The 16,039-nt window shown below is 44.2% G+C and overlaps 1 protein-coding gene across 1 annotated transcript; it reads left to right on the forward strand.

The window, feature by feature from the left end:
- The first annotated feature begins 57 nt into the window (after nt 1–57).
- On the forward strand, nt 58–15,076 carry TMEM35A (transmembrane protein 35A). The gene is made up of 2 exons (XM_075538700.1): nt 58–280; nt 13,300–15,076. Exons 1-2 carry the CDS (start codon nt 161–163, stop codon nt 13,678–13,680), a joined length of 501 nt encoding a protein of 166 aa, XP_075394815.1. The 5' UTR covers nt 58–160; the 3' UTR covers nt 13,681–15,076.
- Nucleotides 15,077–16,039: the final 963 nt, after the last annotated feature.

Below are 16,039 nucleotides of genomic sequence, written 5' to 3' on the forward strand. Positions count from 1 at the left end.
CTCTCAATTTTTCTCTCCACCTCCCTCCTCTCCCTTTGTCATTCTAGCTGCCAGCTGCCTCCACAGCGTCCCTCCAGCTCCTCAGCGCTAACTGCTTTCGCCTTAGACGGACCAAGGCAGCCCAGCAGAAGGATTAGTTGGGAACTGCCCTGGTGACCCCATGGCATCCCCCAGAACCGTAACTATCGTGGCCCTTTCTGTGGCTCTGGGACTCTTCTTTGTTTTCATGGGGACGATTAAGTTGACCCCCCGGCTCAGCAAGGATGCCTACAGTGAGATGGTAAGTGAGGCAAATAGGTAAAGAGAGGTGCACCCACCAAAAGATTGCGAGCGCCTCACCCCACCTCTCTTTCTGGTTCTCCCTTCCCTTTCCCTTCACCCTTATCCCTACTCGGGACCCCTTCCATCTATCGCCCCAACTACTTTGCGGCTTGGCTTGGCAAAAAAAAGGGGGATTGCATTTGTGGGCTAGAAGCTACTGTTCTGCAGATACTGCATGCCAGTGGGGGGAGGGGTAACCCAGTGAGGACCCCCTCCCCTACTTCACACCCTACCCTCTGGTAAACCATCAGGCTGAGACCTTTGTGGCACCTGTCATTGGCATCAGCCTTCCAGCACACGCCCAAAGTCCGGGCGGCCAGTCTGCAAGTCGGATTCTTTCCCTTGGAGCTAAGAGTTTAGCAAGCTGGAGAGTTTATTTATTTTGGGGAAGGACAAAGGGGGAGAAGCGTGAGGGGGTGCGGGGCGGGGGTGGGGGGTGGGAAGCCGGAGACTGGGCTACCAACCCCTATAGTTTTTAGAGGCTGGCCTGGCATTCTCATCTAGAGCTGGTAGTTCATTCTCTATAGCCTCTTGGGTATGTATCTGTATCCTTAAGACAAAGCAGTGTTGGCCCAAATAAAGGTCATTGAGTGCCTGGTTTCTGAAACCCGTTTCTCTAGGGAAGGCCCATTCCCATCCCACCCCGTAATTTGCAAAATCTTCCAAGTCTGCTCCCCGCCCCCTCCCCCCTGCCAACCAGTCGGTTCTGGCCACCTTGCCTCCCAGGGCCAGAGCTTTCTGCAGGGTTTCCCCCTCCGCAGAGTTGGAATCACTAAAGGTGACTGGCCAAAATAGCGCCTCTGCAACCTGGGGGCTGGGCTGCTAGCCTAGTTGGGTGTGCTGAGGACTTGCTAGCCTGCTGTAGAGTACTAGGAGATGGCAAAGTACTAGGAGATGTTTCCAGCACTTTCTGACTCGCCTCTCCCCCAGCCACTTTCTCTCTTCATTGCCCTGCCCAAGGGAATCTGCTTCCCACTGCTTTTGCCAGATTGCCAGAAATGGGAGGGAGCCCATGCCTGGGCTCTCAAGGTCAAGAAGGACAGGGGCTTAGGGGAAGAACTGAAAGGGGGAGAGAGAAGCAGCAGCAGAGAGGGACTCTTATTATGGTCGAGACGGGGCGAAACAGACCCAACGTGAGCTGCAAAGCGATGGAGACTGGCACATTGTGGATGCTCAGAACATCTTTACAAGAAGCTCTGGCTTCTGTCTCAGGATTTGACAGGATGCTTTCTGTGTTTCCCTCACCACAGGACCACCCTACGATAGGGGAAGCATGGCTGCGAGTCAAGGGCCCCCAGTTCTAGTCCTGGTAGCAAATCCTAATGTGCTTCTTCTTTTCTTCTCCCCCCTCCCAGCATGTATTACCAGATGGAATTGAAATCAGGTCAGAATGAATATCCAAGGCAGCCTGCACTGGGGAGGGGTGTGAAGGGGGGAGCAACAGGAACCATCCAAAGGTTTAAAGAGGGTAGATGTGGCAGAGACAAGACAGCGGGAAATTAATGCCATTATATTTTTATCTTGGTGGTAGTAGTTGGGTTTATAGACAACTGAATGTGCTTTCGTGTCTATTTACTTTTCATGTATACATATACGTATATATTGGTGTGTGTGTATTTGTGTGTTGTGTATGTGTGTAGGTTAATTTTTAGCTGTCCCTTTCCTTAGAGTACCCTTCTTTGGTATATGGAGACTAGCAAATTGAAGATGCTCAGAAAATGTTTGTAGGCAGCTTTTGGTTCTGTCTTCAGCTTTGAGCTTATGCCCACCCCAGATCCTGCGTAGCTGCATTAGAGGTCCCCTCAAACTGTACTCTAAGGATAGTGTTAGGCTCTGCAGGTAATCCAACTAAGATGGAGTCACCAAGAAGCTTCCTAGCAGCTTGGCAGGAACTCATAAGGGGGACTGACCACAAATGGGTTTACAGTAGGCGTTTTCCTCAGGAGTGTAACTATCTATTATAATCTACTGAGAGGCAGATGAAGCAAATATGAAGATTTCACAGCATACAAAGGGACACATTTAAATAAATATAATCTAATGCAACAGTACAGAATCATTGTGGGGGGGAGGGGGAGTGTTTCTGTGCTTCAGGGCATCAGGAGCGAACGGAAGGACGACTAAGTCTAACTGGGAAGATAGACTTCACGGTGGCATGAGGCTCGAAGGGAATTTCCTGACAGCCTTTTGGCCCGGGTCGCCTCCTGCATTGGGCCACAGGGCTAGAATTGACTAAACTGCATAGACCCTGGGCTTGGTTCAGCTTTATTCTTGAATCCACAGGAAAATAGAGAGACAGAGCTGTAGTACAAAGAAGGTGCTAGATATATATTTGGTGAATGGATGGGTGAATGAACGAGTCCTTGTAGCATTGTTCGGGCTGCCTGCCACCCTTGAGATTTCTCAGATGTGTTCTTAATTATGCAGATCAGGAGCCATATTTTCCTTCTTCTTCGAAGGAGGCCACAGACCCTCCGAAACCCAACCATAGGTAAATTGGGATGATTAGCTGGGATTTTCTAGCATCTATGTAGGAGTAAGTCTTGTGCATTGATGGGGTTAGTCATGTATGCACTGCAGTGGTTTCCCTTCAAAGATGTCCAAGGATTGTGACAGTCATTGCTTTACGATTTGTTGTTTTTAAAACCTCTCTGGGAGGCAAATTTATTTGCTTTGTTATTCTCATTTTGCTAATGGATTAACTGAAACCAAGAAAATTTAATGACCTATTCAAGGCCATAGTGTTAGTCGTTGTTGGGGCAGTGTTAGAAACCAAGTCCCCGTGTTCCCAGGAGAGGGGTGATTAATGGTTTCAACCGGTTTTTGGATGTTAGAAGGCACAGTTGATTCTAGAATGATCTGTAATTGCACCAACTCAATTACACTAATCCATATTTGGAGGGGGAGTTTGTTTTAGTTTGAAACAAATTATTCCGATTTAGATTTTTTTTCTCCCTTTTCTTTATAGTCTAATCCACCCCTTTCCCATGTTCTAGAATCAGTTGTGTTATAGTTAAGTGTGATGCCCTGCATAAAGGATTGCTTCTGAAAACCAATCATCCAAATGACTATGGATTTCTCTCCTGTCTCTAGTGGGGACCCAAGAAAGTCTAGTGGAAAGAGTACAGGCTATGGAGTCATACATCCCCGTGTTAGAATCCTGGCACTCTTGGTGTCTCTGATTCCTCGTCTGTAAAATCGAAATCACAATAGCTCAGAAGATTGTTGTGAATATCAACTGAGATAACATATGAAAGCATCTGGTACAGTGTTTGAGAAATGCTCTTGGTGAGGGAATGATGATCCTTGATTCCATTTTCTGTGATGACCTCCTGCCTAATTTGAATATCTAGTTAGAGGGAATTAAGTCAGCCATTTAAAAGAGTAAAGTGAACCCTGGGTAACAGACTTTCATGCAGTCAGCTAACACTGAAGACTCTTCACTTGTTGCTGTGGAATGAGCCCAATGGATTCCATGTAATCCAGAATCAGCTCTGAATACCTTATTTGTCATGCATTCTCCCTATTTCCTCCAGCCCAGCCACGGGTCACAATGAGAACTCTCCACCCCCTGTGAACTCACTCTTATCAACCACTTTCTTAGCCAATGGGCCCCATCAACGTACTTGAAATTGGGAGACAGCATTTAGTGACTGGGAGCACACAAATGCTGCCTTGCTCTAAATTTGATATTCATACTTTCTGTAACAGTGGTTTCATTCCGTAAGCACAGAGAGCCACATATGAAATGGTAAAAAAAAAAATACACAAAAAACCCAAAATCTTATCACAGTGATTTTGGCCCTGAGGACAAGTCCCTGATTCTTTGCATCTCCTCATGCCACACAGTAAAGGTTTGCTGATTTGATTGATTTGCTTACTTGGCGTTGAATGTCGTTCTGTTTGTGTAACCCTGGGAAATGCGCCTGATACATTTGGGCAATTTATGTAATGTTCACAGGCAATCTTCTTTACTTGCAATCATTGATAGTTACTGCTTTCCAACTAGGTAATAAGATGGCAATTCACTGATATTAGCCCAGCTCGCTTTCTGAGGTATAACAGTATGTTTATCCCCTCAGAGAGGAAACTGAGACTCTGAGCTGTGTAGTGATTTGGCTTTTGTTCACCCAGTTAGCCATCACAAGCAAAATAAGCTTCGTCCGTTGGAATGTATGCCAGAGAGCTTGTGCTAGTCCCATTTGGACAACAGCTGTGCTTATTTCAGAGCAACGTTTGACTTGCAGTAGAGCCCAGACTTTTCTGCCCAAAGATGCAGTCTGGGAAAGAGCCACATCAGTTAGTAAAACCGGGCTTGCCAAATTCCTCTTTGGTGGACATTTTATGCTAGTGACCAGTAGAATTACTTAAAAGCTATCTATCAATCAGTCACATAAATATTTGGCAATTTCATTTTCTATGGATTCTCTAGAGCCCTGCTGATGCTGTGGGATAAGGACTAGGGAACTAGCTTAATGGTCGTGGCTCAACTACACCAGCTGCTCCACAGGAAAAAGACAGTCTTTCTGCTCCTGAAAAGATTGACAGTCTCAGAAACCCTACTTAAGGTTGCTTTGAGTCAGAATTTACTTGATGGTTGTCAGTTTGGGGAGGGGGGTTTATTGCATTAAGGAAGGAAAAAGGAAAGTTGTATGTTTCATCATTGCTACACTGCACCCTGACTGGCTCATCTCCTCTCCGCAACCCATCTGTAAGGAAATGTCCAGTTGCCTACAGATGGCCATTGGGTCCCCTCTCCTCACTCCCCTTCATTCACAATGATATAATTTTTTGTTCTTTGATGCCTGATACCTGATCCTATCAATACCTCATGATCACATAGGCTGGTGTGCTTCTTCTATGTGTGCTTTGTTGTCTCTCAGCTAGAAGACCACATGTTTATCTTCAAGCCTTTAAGACCCCAGACGCTATATCTCTTGATAGATGGGAACCATCAGCTTTCTTCACCACATTTGTTTATACACCCACTTTGTCTTAAGCTATTGTGTCGGGAAGGTGAGCATCATGGAATGCCAGTTTAATAGAACAAAGTGTTCTTGCTTTGGGAGACTACTTGAGTGGAGGCCCAATGTCCATCTGCTACCTTAATACTAAACCTATCAATATATGCACATAGATCTATTTCCCCATCATCATATATAAATATAGTTACATATATACGTGCCTGTATTTAGACCTCTATAAATGCCCTTTGCCTCCTAGTCCTTTCCTCTATTTCCTTTGACTTTCCTCTTGTCCCACTCTCATGCTCAGCCTTCATTTGGGTTTCAGTAATTCCTTTCAGTTACATTGCCTTTGATCAAGTCCTATCATGCCTCTTACACCCTCCTCTCCACAGATTTTGGATCACTTGTTATTCCCTTGTCCCTGGGTTTTTTAACACCACTTCCTGTCCCCAACCTCTCCTTTAGTTCTTTAATGCTTCCTCCCCACCCCACTATCATGATCCCAATTCTACCTTACAAATCCGGCTAGACCAAATGATGTACACTGGTACAGATAGGAACTGGAAACACAGGGAATCCAGGACGAATGAACCCACCAGGACTAGTGGTGAGAGTGGAGATACTGGGAGGGTTGAGGGAGGTGGCGTTGAAAGGGGGAACCGATCACAGGGATCTACATATAACCCCCTCCTTGGGGAATGGACAACAGAAAAGTGGGTGAAAGGAGATGTTGGACAGTGTAAGACATGAAAAAATTAAAATAATTTATAAATTATCAAGGGTTCGTGAGGGAGGAGGGGTGGGGTGGGGGGCAATGAGGAGCTGATATCAAGGGCTCAAGAAGAAAGAAAATGTCTTGAGAATGATGATGGCAATTAACGTACAAATGTGCTTGATACATGGATGGATGTAAGGATTGTGATAGGAGTTGTACTAGCCCCCAATAAAATGATTTTTTTAAAGAAAAAGGAAAGAAAAAAGAATGTCATCCATTTTCCTGCTAGATATATATCCCACAGAAATAAAGTTGTGACATGAATTGATATATACACACCCATGTTCATCACAGCACAATAGCAAAAAGATGGAAACAGCCCAAGTGTCCATCAATGGATGAATAGATAAGCCAACTATTGTACATACCCACAATGAAATACTATACAACATGAAAAAATCTGTGAAACACTTCATCATATGGATGAACCTGGAGGGAAATTAGTCAATCCCCAAGGGTCAAGTATTAAAGGAGACCACTATAATAAAAAGTCCAGAAAAGATTTAGAAACAGATCTAAATATTCCTTGATGGTCACCAGGAGTAAAAGGGGAAGGGAACGTAACTCACTAACTGGAGGGTAGATGTGTTTTAACTTGGGTGAAGGAGAAGGCAAACATTCAATAAGGGGCGGTCAGCACAATGTGACCCAGGTGAAGGAAGACATTGAGAAGAGCAGTGTTAAAGACAACAAAGGTAAGTGCTATAATACATACTATCCTGCAATAGCAATAGTTCGTGAGTGGCTCGGTAGACACACATGCTTAGCAGGTGTGGGAAGGTGAATAGGACATATATACAAGTCTGGCAGAAAAAAAATTCTACAAATATAATTACGTGTGTTGCAAATAGATCCATGATTATAGTAGAGGATACAGGAAGCAAAGTAATGGAAACATCTTAACCATAACCCAAAACCTTGAGGTAGGACCATAGTCTAGAGTTAGGGTCATCAATGTTCATTCACATAATATAGTCCATAAAGACAAATTTCTACCAGTCTCCTTTGGTGAGTAGGGACTGGGGTTGTAAAAACTTGTGAGCAGTTATCTAAGGTACAACTATTGTTGTTGTTTTGTTGTATATTGTTGCTTGTTTTGTGCATGTTATTATCTCCACAGGTCTGTCTAAATAAGATAGGCTGGATGAACAATCCAGAGGAGAAAACAACAGGATCGACAGTTCTAGGAGGGCATGGGAGAGGGGAGGTGGGGGGAAAGGAAGTGGTGTTAACAAACCCAGGGACAAGGGAATAACAAGTGATCCAAATTGGTGGTGAGGTGGGTGTAGGAGGCCTGGTAGGTCATGATCAAGGGTAATGTAACAAAGAGGAACTCCTGAAACCCTGGTGGGGACTGAGCATGATAGTGGCACAGGAGGAACGTCAAAGGAAATACAGGAAAGAGCTGGGAGGCAAAGGGCATTTATAGAGATCTAGATAAAGACATGTACATATGCAAATAAATTTATATATGAGAATGGGGAAATAGATCTATGTGCATATATTTATAGGGTTAGTATTAAGGTAGCAGATCGACATTGGACCTCCACTCAAGTACTCCCTCAATGCAAGAATACTTTGTTCTATTAAAATGGCATTCCATGATGGTCACCTTCCCGACACAACTGCTGAAGACAAAGTGGGTGAGTAAGCAAATGTGGTGAAGAAAGCTGATGGTGCCTGGCTATCAAAAGATATAGCATCTGGGGTCTTAAAGGCTTGAAGGTAAACAAGCGGACATCTAGCTCAGAAGCAACAAAACCCACATGGAAGAAGCACACCAGCCTGTGCGATCACGAGGTATCGAAGGAATCCGGTATAAGGCATCATCAGAACAAAAAAATCTTACCATAGTGAATGGGGGTAGGGAATGCAGAGTGGAGACCCAAAGCCCATTTGTAGGCCCCTGGAGATCCCCTTGCACAGGGGTTTCGGGGAGAAGACAAGCCAGACTTGGTGCGATATAGCAACGATGAAAAGTACAGCTTTCCTCTAGTTCCTAAGTGCTTCCTCCATCCCCCACTATCATGATCCGAATTCGACCTTGCAAGTTTGGCTAGGCCAGAGGGTGTACACTGGTACAGATAGGAGCTGGAAACACAGGGAATCTAGGGTAGATGGTCCCTTCAGGACCAGTGGTGTAAATGGTCATACTGGGAGGACAGAGGGAGAATGGGTTGAAAAGGGGGAATCGATTACGAGGATCTACATGTGACCTCCTCCCTGGGAGATGGACAACAGAAAAGTGAGTGAAGGGAGACGCCGGATAGGGCAAGATCTGACAAAATAACAATGTATAAATTATCAAGGGTTCAGGAGGGAGGGGAAAATGAGGAGCTGATGTCAGGGGCTTGGGTAGAGAGCAAATGTTTTGAGAATGATGAGAGCAATGAATGTACAGATGTGCTTTGCACAATTGATGTCTGTATGGATTGTGATAAGAGTTGTATGAGGTCCTAATAAAATGATATAAAAACTAAACAAACCAAAAATGTTTACAATATTGAAACACTTATGCACATAGCATAAATGTATAGCATGGTAAGCGTTCGGAGTATGCCTATGCAACCAGCATCTGTTCTTATTGTGGCCCGCCAATGTATGGATTTCTAATTGTGTAGTTCATTACTGATAAAATGTAAGCGCGGTCCCCAGTTGATGTGATGCTGCTTTGATGCTCCCAAATGTTCTTTAAATTTTTACCCAAAGAGAGACTGGGGCCATACACTCTTAACCACTCTCTCTACGCAACATAGGAGCAAAACTAAAATTGGAATTTAGCTTACATTAAGAGTTCTAGTTCAAGAATGTGATCGCCTTTGGGGATCTGAAACATTTGGGTGAACCCTTCTCTTTCCTGCTTCCTTCCCCCATGAGGCGACGAGGGTGCAAGGTCTGTGTCCTTGCAATGGAAAGGAAACAGACTTAATGTGAGATGCAACCGTCTTTGGGGAATGAATCAGTCAAGTCTCTTTATTCTTATTATCAGTATACTCATGGTTTTTAGACACCTGCAGTCTCCATACATGAGACTATATACTATAGCCTCAAGATATGTGGCCCTTCCATAATCCGAACTGGGACTAAGCTGAATGACGGCATTTGGAAGGAGCCCTGATGGCACAGTGAGTTATGTGCTGCTGGACTGCTAACTATGAGGTAAGCAGTTTGAAATCACCAGCCATTCCTTTGAAGAAAGATGAGGCTGCATTTCCTCACAAAAGGGCAGTTCTACTCTGTCCTATAGGGTGGCTAGGAGTCAGAATTGACTCAATGGCAGTGAGTTTGGTTTCAGTGGTCTCTCAACCTCCACCCCCTATTCCACTGGGGCTAAAGAAAGGGGGCTCCCTGTAATGTCAAAAGCCGTCCAAGCTTAGCACCATCTCTGACAAACTAAATATTCCCCTGTCTGCAATCCTGGCACGCATCGATGTTGTCTGTACTTACTCAGCTTTGAACTAAAGATTTGATGAAAACCCTTATCCACAGGCAGTTTCCTCTTGAGGATAGGAAAGAAAGAGGCTACAGCTGTAGAAAAATATCCACAGCTGCCGTCTATGGGGTCAGCTAAACAACTGAGACCATAATATGCAGTGACATAAAATGGAGAGGGGAAAAGAACACTGAAGTTATAGACCTTGATTTAAAGACCAATATTTTGGCCTTAGGGCTACAGATCCCACTGTAGTATACTATACCGTTTAAGGTAAGAATTTGCTGTGCTTAGCCTTAGCCAAAAAAAAGGAGCATTTCCCAGAGCTACTCAGCCAGCATCTGAAAGGCTTGACTCATAGCGGACAGTACGAAACACCTCTTTCCTCCTGGTTCACCATGTTCACAACTTACACTTAGGAATTAGGAATTGCCTCCCAGGGAGGTTTGTGTTATTTCTTAGGAATAGTCCTTACTTCAAAGCCTTTAGGAAGCCTTCTGCTCTAGGTAACTTGCTTTCATTGCCCCCCTGTTCCCATCAGCAGAGTGCAGAAGGGGAGGGAGTGGGCAGGTTGTATGGAAGTTAATAGCGAAAGGAAAGGGGGAGGTTTCTCTCCAGGTTTCCTAACCCTCAGCCCTTCTCTGCCAGCATTTGACTCAGAGCAGGCTAGGTCGACACTCCACCTACTGGTCAAATTTTCTCCAAAGCTGACTAAAAGTACACAGGTTTCCACTAAGAGAGGACGGAAGAATAACGAACACTGTGTTTCCTGTGGGCTCAGGAATAGCATAAAGTTTAGGGGGTGGTGTGTGTGTGTGTGTGTGTGTGTGTGTGTGTGTGTGTGTGTGTGTGTGTGTGTGAAATTTAAAATGAAGTCAGGATTAGGCATGGCCAGAATTAGAGAGAGGCAAGAGGGGTATGTGGCAAGTGTGTGTGTGTGTGCGTGTGTGTGTGTGTGTGTGTGTGTGTCTGGGGGTGGGGGCGTGTAGATCCTGCTTTTACTTAAAATTTTGATATTTTGCTCAGCATGGATGTTACTTATGACTAGTGAGGGTTTTTTTTTTGCATCCTCTTAAATTTTCCCCCCAAAACAAGTAGGATCCCTCACGTCACCTGCCCTGCTCAGGAAACTGAAATTCATAGTTCATGCCCATGAACACCCAATTGGAAAACACAATTGGGATTTGAAATAAATATCGTTCTTTTGACAATCCTCAGAGAGGATTATCATATCTTCCATCACTCTTGATAATTCATAAGGTAAAGGTGCATCCACTTGGCCAGAAGTGAGAAAAGTGGCTTAACATTTGTTCCAAACATAGAGTGTGTATAATTCTTTTCTAAGTGACACATGCTCTGGGAGAGAGTTGGTGCCTTTCCACGTGGTGCCTTTGACTCTGCTTTTCTTGAAACGTCTCTTGACATCCATGTTTTTCCACCTAATTTCTTTGGTCTGTTCTGTAGAGCCCCTTTCCTCTTGTCACTGCTGGAATGTTCTGTCACACAAATGGTCTCACCTAAATACTCTCCTAAGGCAGTGGTTCTCAACCTTCCTAATGCCATGATCCTTTAATACAGTTCCTCATGTTGTGGGGGCCCCCAACTATAAAATTGTTTTCATTGCTACTTTATAACTGTCATTTTACTACTTTTATGAATTGGGCGGCCCCTACGAAAGGGTCGTTCGACCCCCAAAGGGGGTGCGACCCACAGGTTGAGAACCAATGTCCTAAGGCAATCTTGTCCACATCTATATCATGTAGGACACGTTTTGTATCTTTAGCCCAGATCTCTCTTATTCAACTGTCTACCAGGCATCTCAACTTAGATATTTTACACATGTCAACTCAGAAATGAAAACAAAATCTGAGGCACCCACGCGAGTGACATGAGAATCCTCCCGACTTCTCCTTCTCCTTAGCATACACCTACAACAAACTTCAAGTTCTATTGATTTTACCTTCAAAGAATCCTGGATTCTGCCCTCATCCCTTCTTCCTCACTGAGACTGTTGTAGTCCAGGTCTCGCACCTGGTCTCTTTACTGCTAGCCACTTCCCAATCCATCCTTCACCTAGCTTTCTGTAGAACAGCCCCAAAAGCAAATTGATTGTCATTCCCCTTTGCTTAAAGAGGATAAACTCCAGCTTTATAGCGCAACAGATGATGGGGCTCTGGAAAGGTAGGGGGAAATGCCATGAGAGAAGTGTCTCATTGTCCTTTACCTATGCTGAAGGTATCATCCGGGAACCTGGCTACTTATTGTTGCCTTGATCTTTGCTTCTCCAGCTCCTTTTGCCTGAAATTCCCCCCTCCCTCCCTTACTGGTCTTGTAAGCACTGTCTTGTCTTTTCAGATTCTACTCCAGTTTTTCTCAGCCATCATCTAGAGAGATTGGACTACTTCCCTTCTGGTGGACCTCTGCTGTGCCCACTACATGATATTCTCCAACACCCATAATACTTATGTATTTATATATCTGTTCTGCCACTTATAGACCCCAAACTTCAGGAAGGCAGAGCCTTCTTGATCAATTGAAGTCTGTCTCCCAACCACTTTGTACAGGGTCTCTCACAACTAGACACTTCATATACATCGAATGGATACTTAGGAAAAACAACGCAAAGAAACAACACAGCAAGCTCATTAAAATCTCATCAGTTTGCTTCAAAATAACGAGCAAGCCAATCTGAAAACTATGATTTAGCTATTGCTCTAAATGCAATAGAATTCTTGTACTTTGTAAGATATCCAGTAACTTGTCCCTTTATCCTATAATGTCCCCCTTTGGACTGCCATTAGACCTTGTGCAAACAAACCTCTATCATACAATGTTGTTTACGTATCTGTTTCTCCCCACCAGACCAAGAGCTTCTTGACAGTCTTATTCATCTTTGTATCTCCAACGCATGACACATAGTAGGTGTTCAATACATATTGTTTGAAGTAAATTAACTGGAACTAGACTAACCAGGGTAGTATCTTGTATAGGACTGGGGATTTACCTAAATTAGTATGAGAATGGTTTTGTCTGTTTATATATATATAGCTATGGTTTGAACACATTTTTATTTTTGCATTTGCTTAGAAAAGAGTTAAATTTCTTTTATAGATCCCGCAAATATACATTGCAGTTCAACACTTTTCTGAATGATCAGAGTACAAATTAGGAGAGTCAAAATTAGTGAAGCTTCATATCTTGTTCCTGGCCTGTTTCATTTTGGATAGTACCCAGGTTTGGAGAAAGCCGACACTCACAAATGTGGAGGAGGCTTTTTGTGAATTTTCTTGTAATTCTTAAAAGCTGTTGATGTATTAGATTTTTCATCTGCCTATTTTCTTTGGTGTTGTTAAACTTACTGCTATGGAGTTAATTATGACGCATTGACACCCTATAGAACAGAAGAGATCTACCCCTCTGGGTTTCCAAGGCTTTACATCTTTATGGGAGCAGAAAGCCTCATCATTCTCCTGCAGAGCAGCTGGTGGTTTCGAACTGCTGACCTCGTGGTTAACAGCCCAAGTAGTAACCCACTATGCCAAGGTGTAAATCACAGAGCTCTCAAGAGAGGGCTTCACTGCAATTGAGTCCATCCTGACTCACAATGACCCCATAGGGCAGGATAGAACCGTGGGGGTAAATCTTTTATTTTTGATATAACTTTTATTTGGGGGGCACAGTAAAGAAATGCAAACCCTCTTGACTTGTGTGGAAGGGGAAGAAGGCTAGTGCTTGTGTTTTCTTCAGTCTGCTGTTCAGGTCATGGCTAATACAATGATTTTCTTATGGCCTTCTCACTCTAGAAACGAGCTTACAAGAGCTACGTGCGAGCCCTTCCTCTACTGAAGAAAATGGGGATCAATTCCATTCTTCTCCGAAAAAGCATTGGAACTCTTGAAGTGGCCTGTGGCATCGTCATGACCCTTGTGCCCGGGCGTCCCAAAGATGTGGCCAATTTCTTCCTGCTCTTGCTGGTGCTGGCGGTGCTCTTTTTCCACCAGCTGGTCGGGGATCCTCTTAAACGCTACGCTCATGCCCTGGTGTTTGGGATCCTGCTCACTTGCCGCCTGCTGATTGCCCGGAAGCCCGAAGACCGGCCTTCTGAGAAGTCGTTGCTGGGAAATGCTGAGGAGAAGCCTTCCTTATATGAGAAGGCTCCTCAGGGTAAAGTGAAGGTGTCATAGGAAAATGGAAGTACACAAAGTGGACCTTCCAGGCGGTTGCCTCCACGACACCCAGGAAGATGTCAGTGTGTGTTTCTCATTTGATTTATCTATCTTGAGGCAAAGGGAAAAAATATATATATAAAATCTGCAAGTTAATGACCCTATGGCTTGTGTACATCTCTACCATAAAATGACTTCCCCACATAGACATCTGTGCACCGCCTGTAATCCCTCTGGGGCAACTCTCACATCTTGCTGCATGTAAATGTCTACAGCTACTATTGATGTGTATTTGTGAGATGGACTCCAGCAAGCATGTGACTGTAAGATGGTGTGGGGGATATGTACTAACTACTGGATGTGTGCGCACGCAAGCACGTGCGCAGGAGAAGACTCTGGTCTTGAACTAATCCTGCACAAGTATCTTTCCCTTTATAGACTGATCCCAACAAAGCCTGAATAAAATAAACCTCCTATAAAGAAAGCCCTACAGGTATTCCCATGGAAGAACACTCCCTCCGTAGATTATGCTGCAAACTGTAGATGCACAACTTTAGGGAAAAGTTCCTTTAATTTGAGGCACTGGAAAAGATGCCAAATTAATTAGGCTCTATGTCAAGTTGTTTCAATTATCCACATGGTTTTAAGGAAAACAAAGGATACATACAGCCTCCAGATGAGTGGTTCTCAACCTTCCCAATGCTGTGACCCTTTAATACAGTTCCTCATGTGGTGGTGACCCCCCCCCCAACCATAGCATTATTCGCATTGCTACTTCATCACTGTCAATTTGCTACTGTTATGAATCAGGCGACCCCTGTGAAAGGGTCGTTTGACACCCCCCCCAAAGGGTTTGCGACCCACAGGTTGAGAACCATTGCACTAGATTGTCTTATTCTGGAAGTGATCAAATAACAAGTTTCAACTTGCATCTTCCTCCAAGCCCAAGCGACTAAGCCTCTTAAATTCCAGTATGAAACTGAAACAGTCCAAGTGCAAAGTGGCCTCCCTTCAGCTGTTCTCAGCAGCTAAGCAGGATTTGACAGCTACTACACTGTTGCGGTTGACGGAGCAGGGCTTAGTTAGTCCTCCCAGAACTCTGTGAATCTCAAACCCTCCCTGTTCTCTTGAATCCTCTGAAATTTGATAGAGGAACTGTAGCCACTGTTTCCCTGCCAAACAGATTCACTGCTCCTATTGGTCCTCCACTGACTCTTCCCTCGGGTAAGCAGAGTTCCAACCCCCCAAACCCCCCTGGTCTCTTCCACACCTCTGTATCATTCCAGTGGGTGGAGTTCTGCTGAGGGAAGGACATTTGATGAGGGTTAGTTGGATTGAGCAGTATAACTATTTGCTTTCTTCATCACATACTGTTTCTCCTTGTTAGATGTGCTTCAATGGTTTTAATATTATTGTGCCAGGGATGGGGAAAGGGGTGGGGGGTCGTGTGTGGGGAGAATACGAATTATTGTATTTTCTTCCGTGTCATTGTTTGTGGTAATTGATACCTCTCTGTCTTATTTCTCTCATTCGTTCAAAATAAAGTTTTTTGAAATTTGGAGGACAGTGTCGGACAAATATTTGAAACAAAGGATCATTTTTTAAGTTTGGGTGAGGGAGGAAAATAAAGGAGGGAAATCATCAGCTAATATATTAAAGAGGGGGACCCTGGTGACATAGTGGGTCACGTGGTGGACTGCTAACTGCAAGGCCAGCAGTTTGAAATCAGCCGCTCCACAAGAGAAAGATGAAGCATTCTACAGCCATCAAGATTGACAGCCTGGGAAACTCCCAGGGGCAGTTGTAGGCACGCTGGAATCCACTAGATGGCAGTAAGTGAGCATGACTACAGGAGCCCCCTGGGGGACTGAGTTCCCTGTTAGTCAGCTAACCTGCAAGATTACAGTATCAGAAACCCACAGGGACAGTTCCACTGGGTCTGTAGCTCACCATAAATGAGACTTGACTTAATAGCAGTGAGTTATATTCATGAGGTTGTTAGCTTTCTGTTACATCAACACATGAGATGGAAAACTCATAGATTTGGGATCCCAATATAATTTTTAAGTTTGAGGAATTCTGTTTCATGAGTTCATGCCAAGGGGAGGCAGAGAAATGATCCCAAAAGAAAATTGCCAGTACATGGCACTACCACAAGGTAGTTGCACTTGGCAAGTTATTTGCATTAGGCACGTTATTTCACTACTCAGGGACTTAGTTTGATCATCAACAAAAAAGGCGGGTTGGAAATCTTAAAATCATGGCCAATTTCTGTTTCTGGGAGTCTAGGGAATGCAAGAGTGCTGGTGGTGTAGTGGGTTACTCCTTGGGCTGCTAACCACAAGGTGAGCAGTTCGAGACCATCAGCTGCTCTTTG

Source organism: Tenrec ecaudatus, chromosome X (assembly GCF_050624435.1).
Source record: "Tenrec ecaudatus isolate mTenEca1 chromosome X, mTenEca1.hap1, whole genome shotgun sequence".
Classification (NCBI taxonomy): Eukaryota; Metazoa; Chordata; class Mammalia; order Afrosoricida; family Tenrecidae; genus Tenrec; species Tenrec ecaudatus.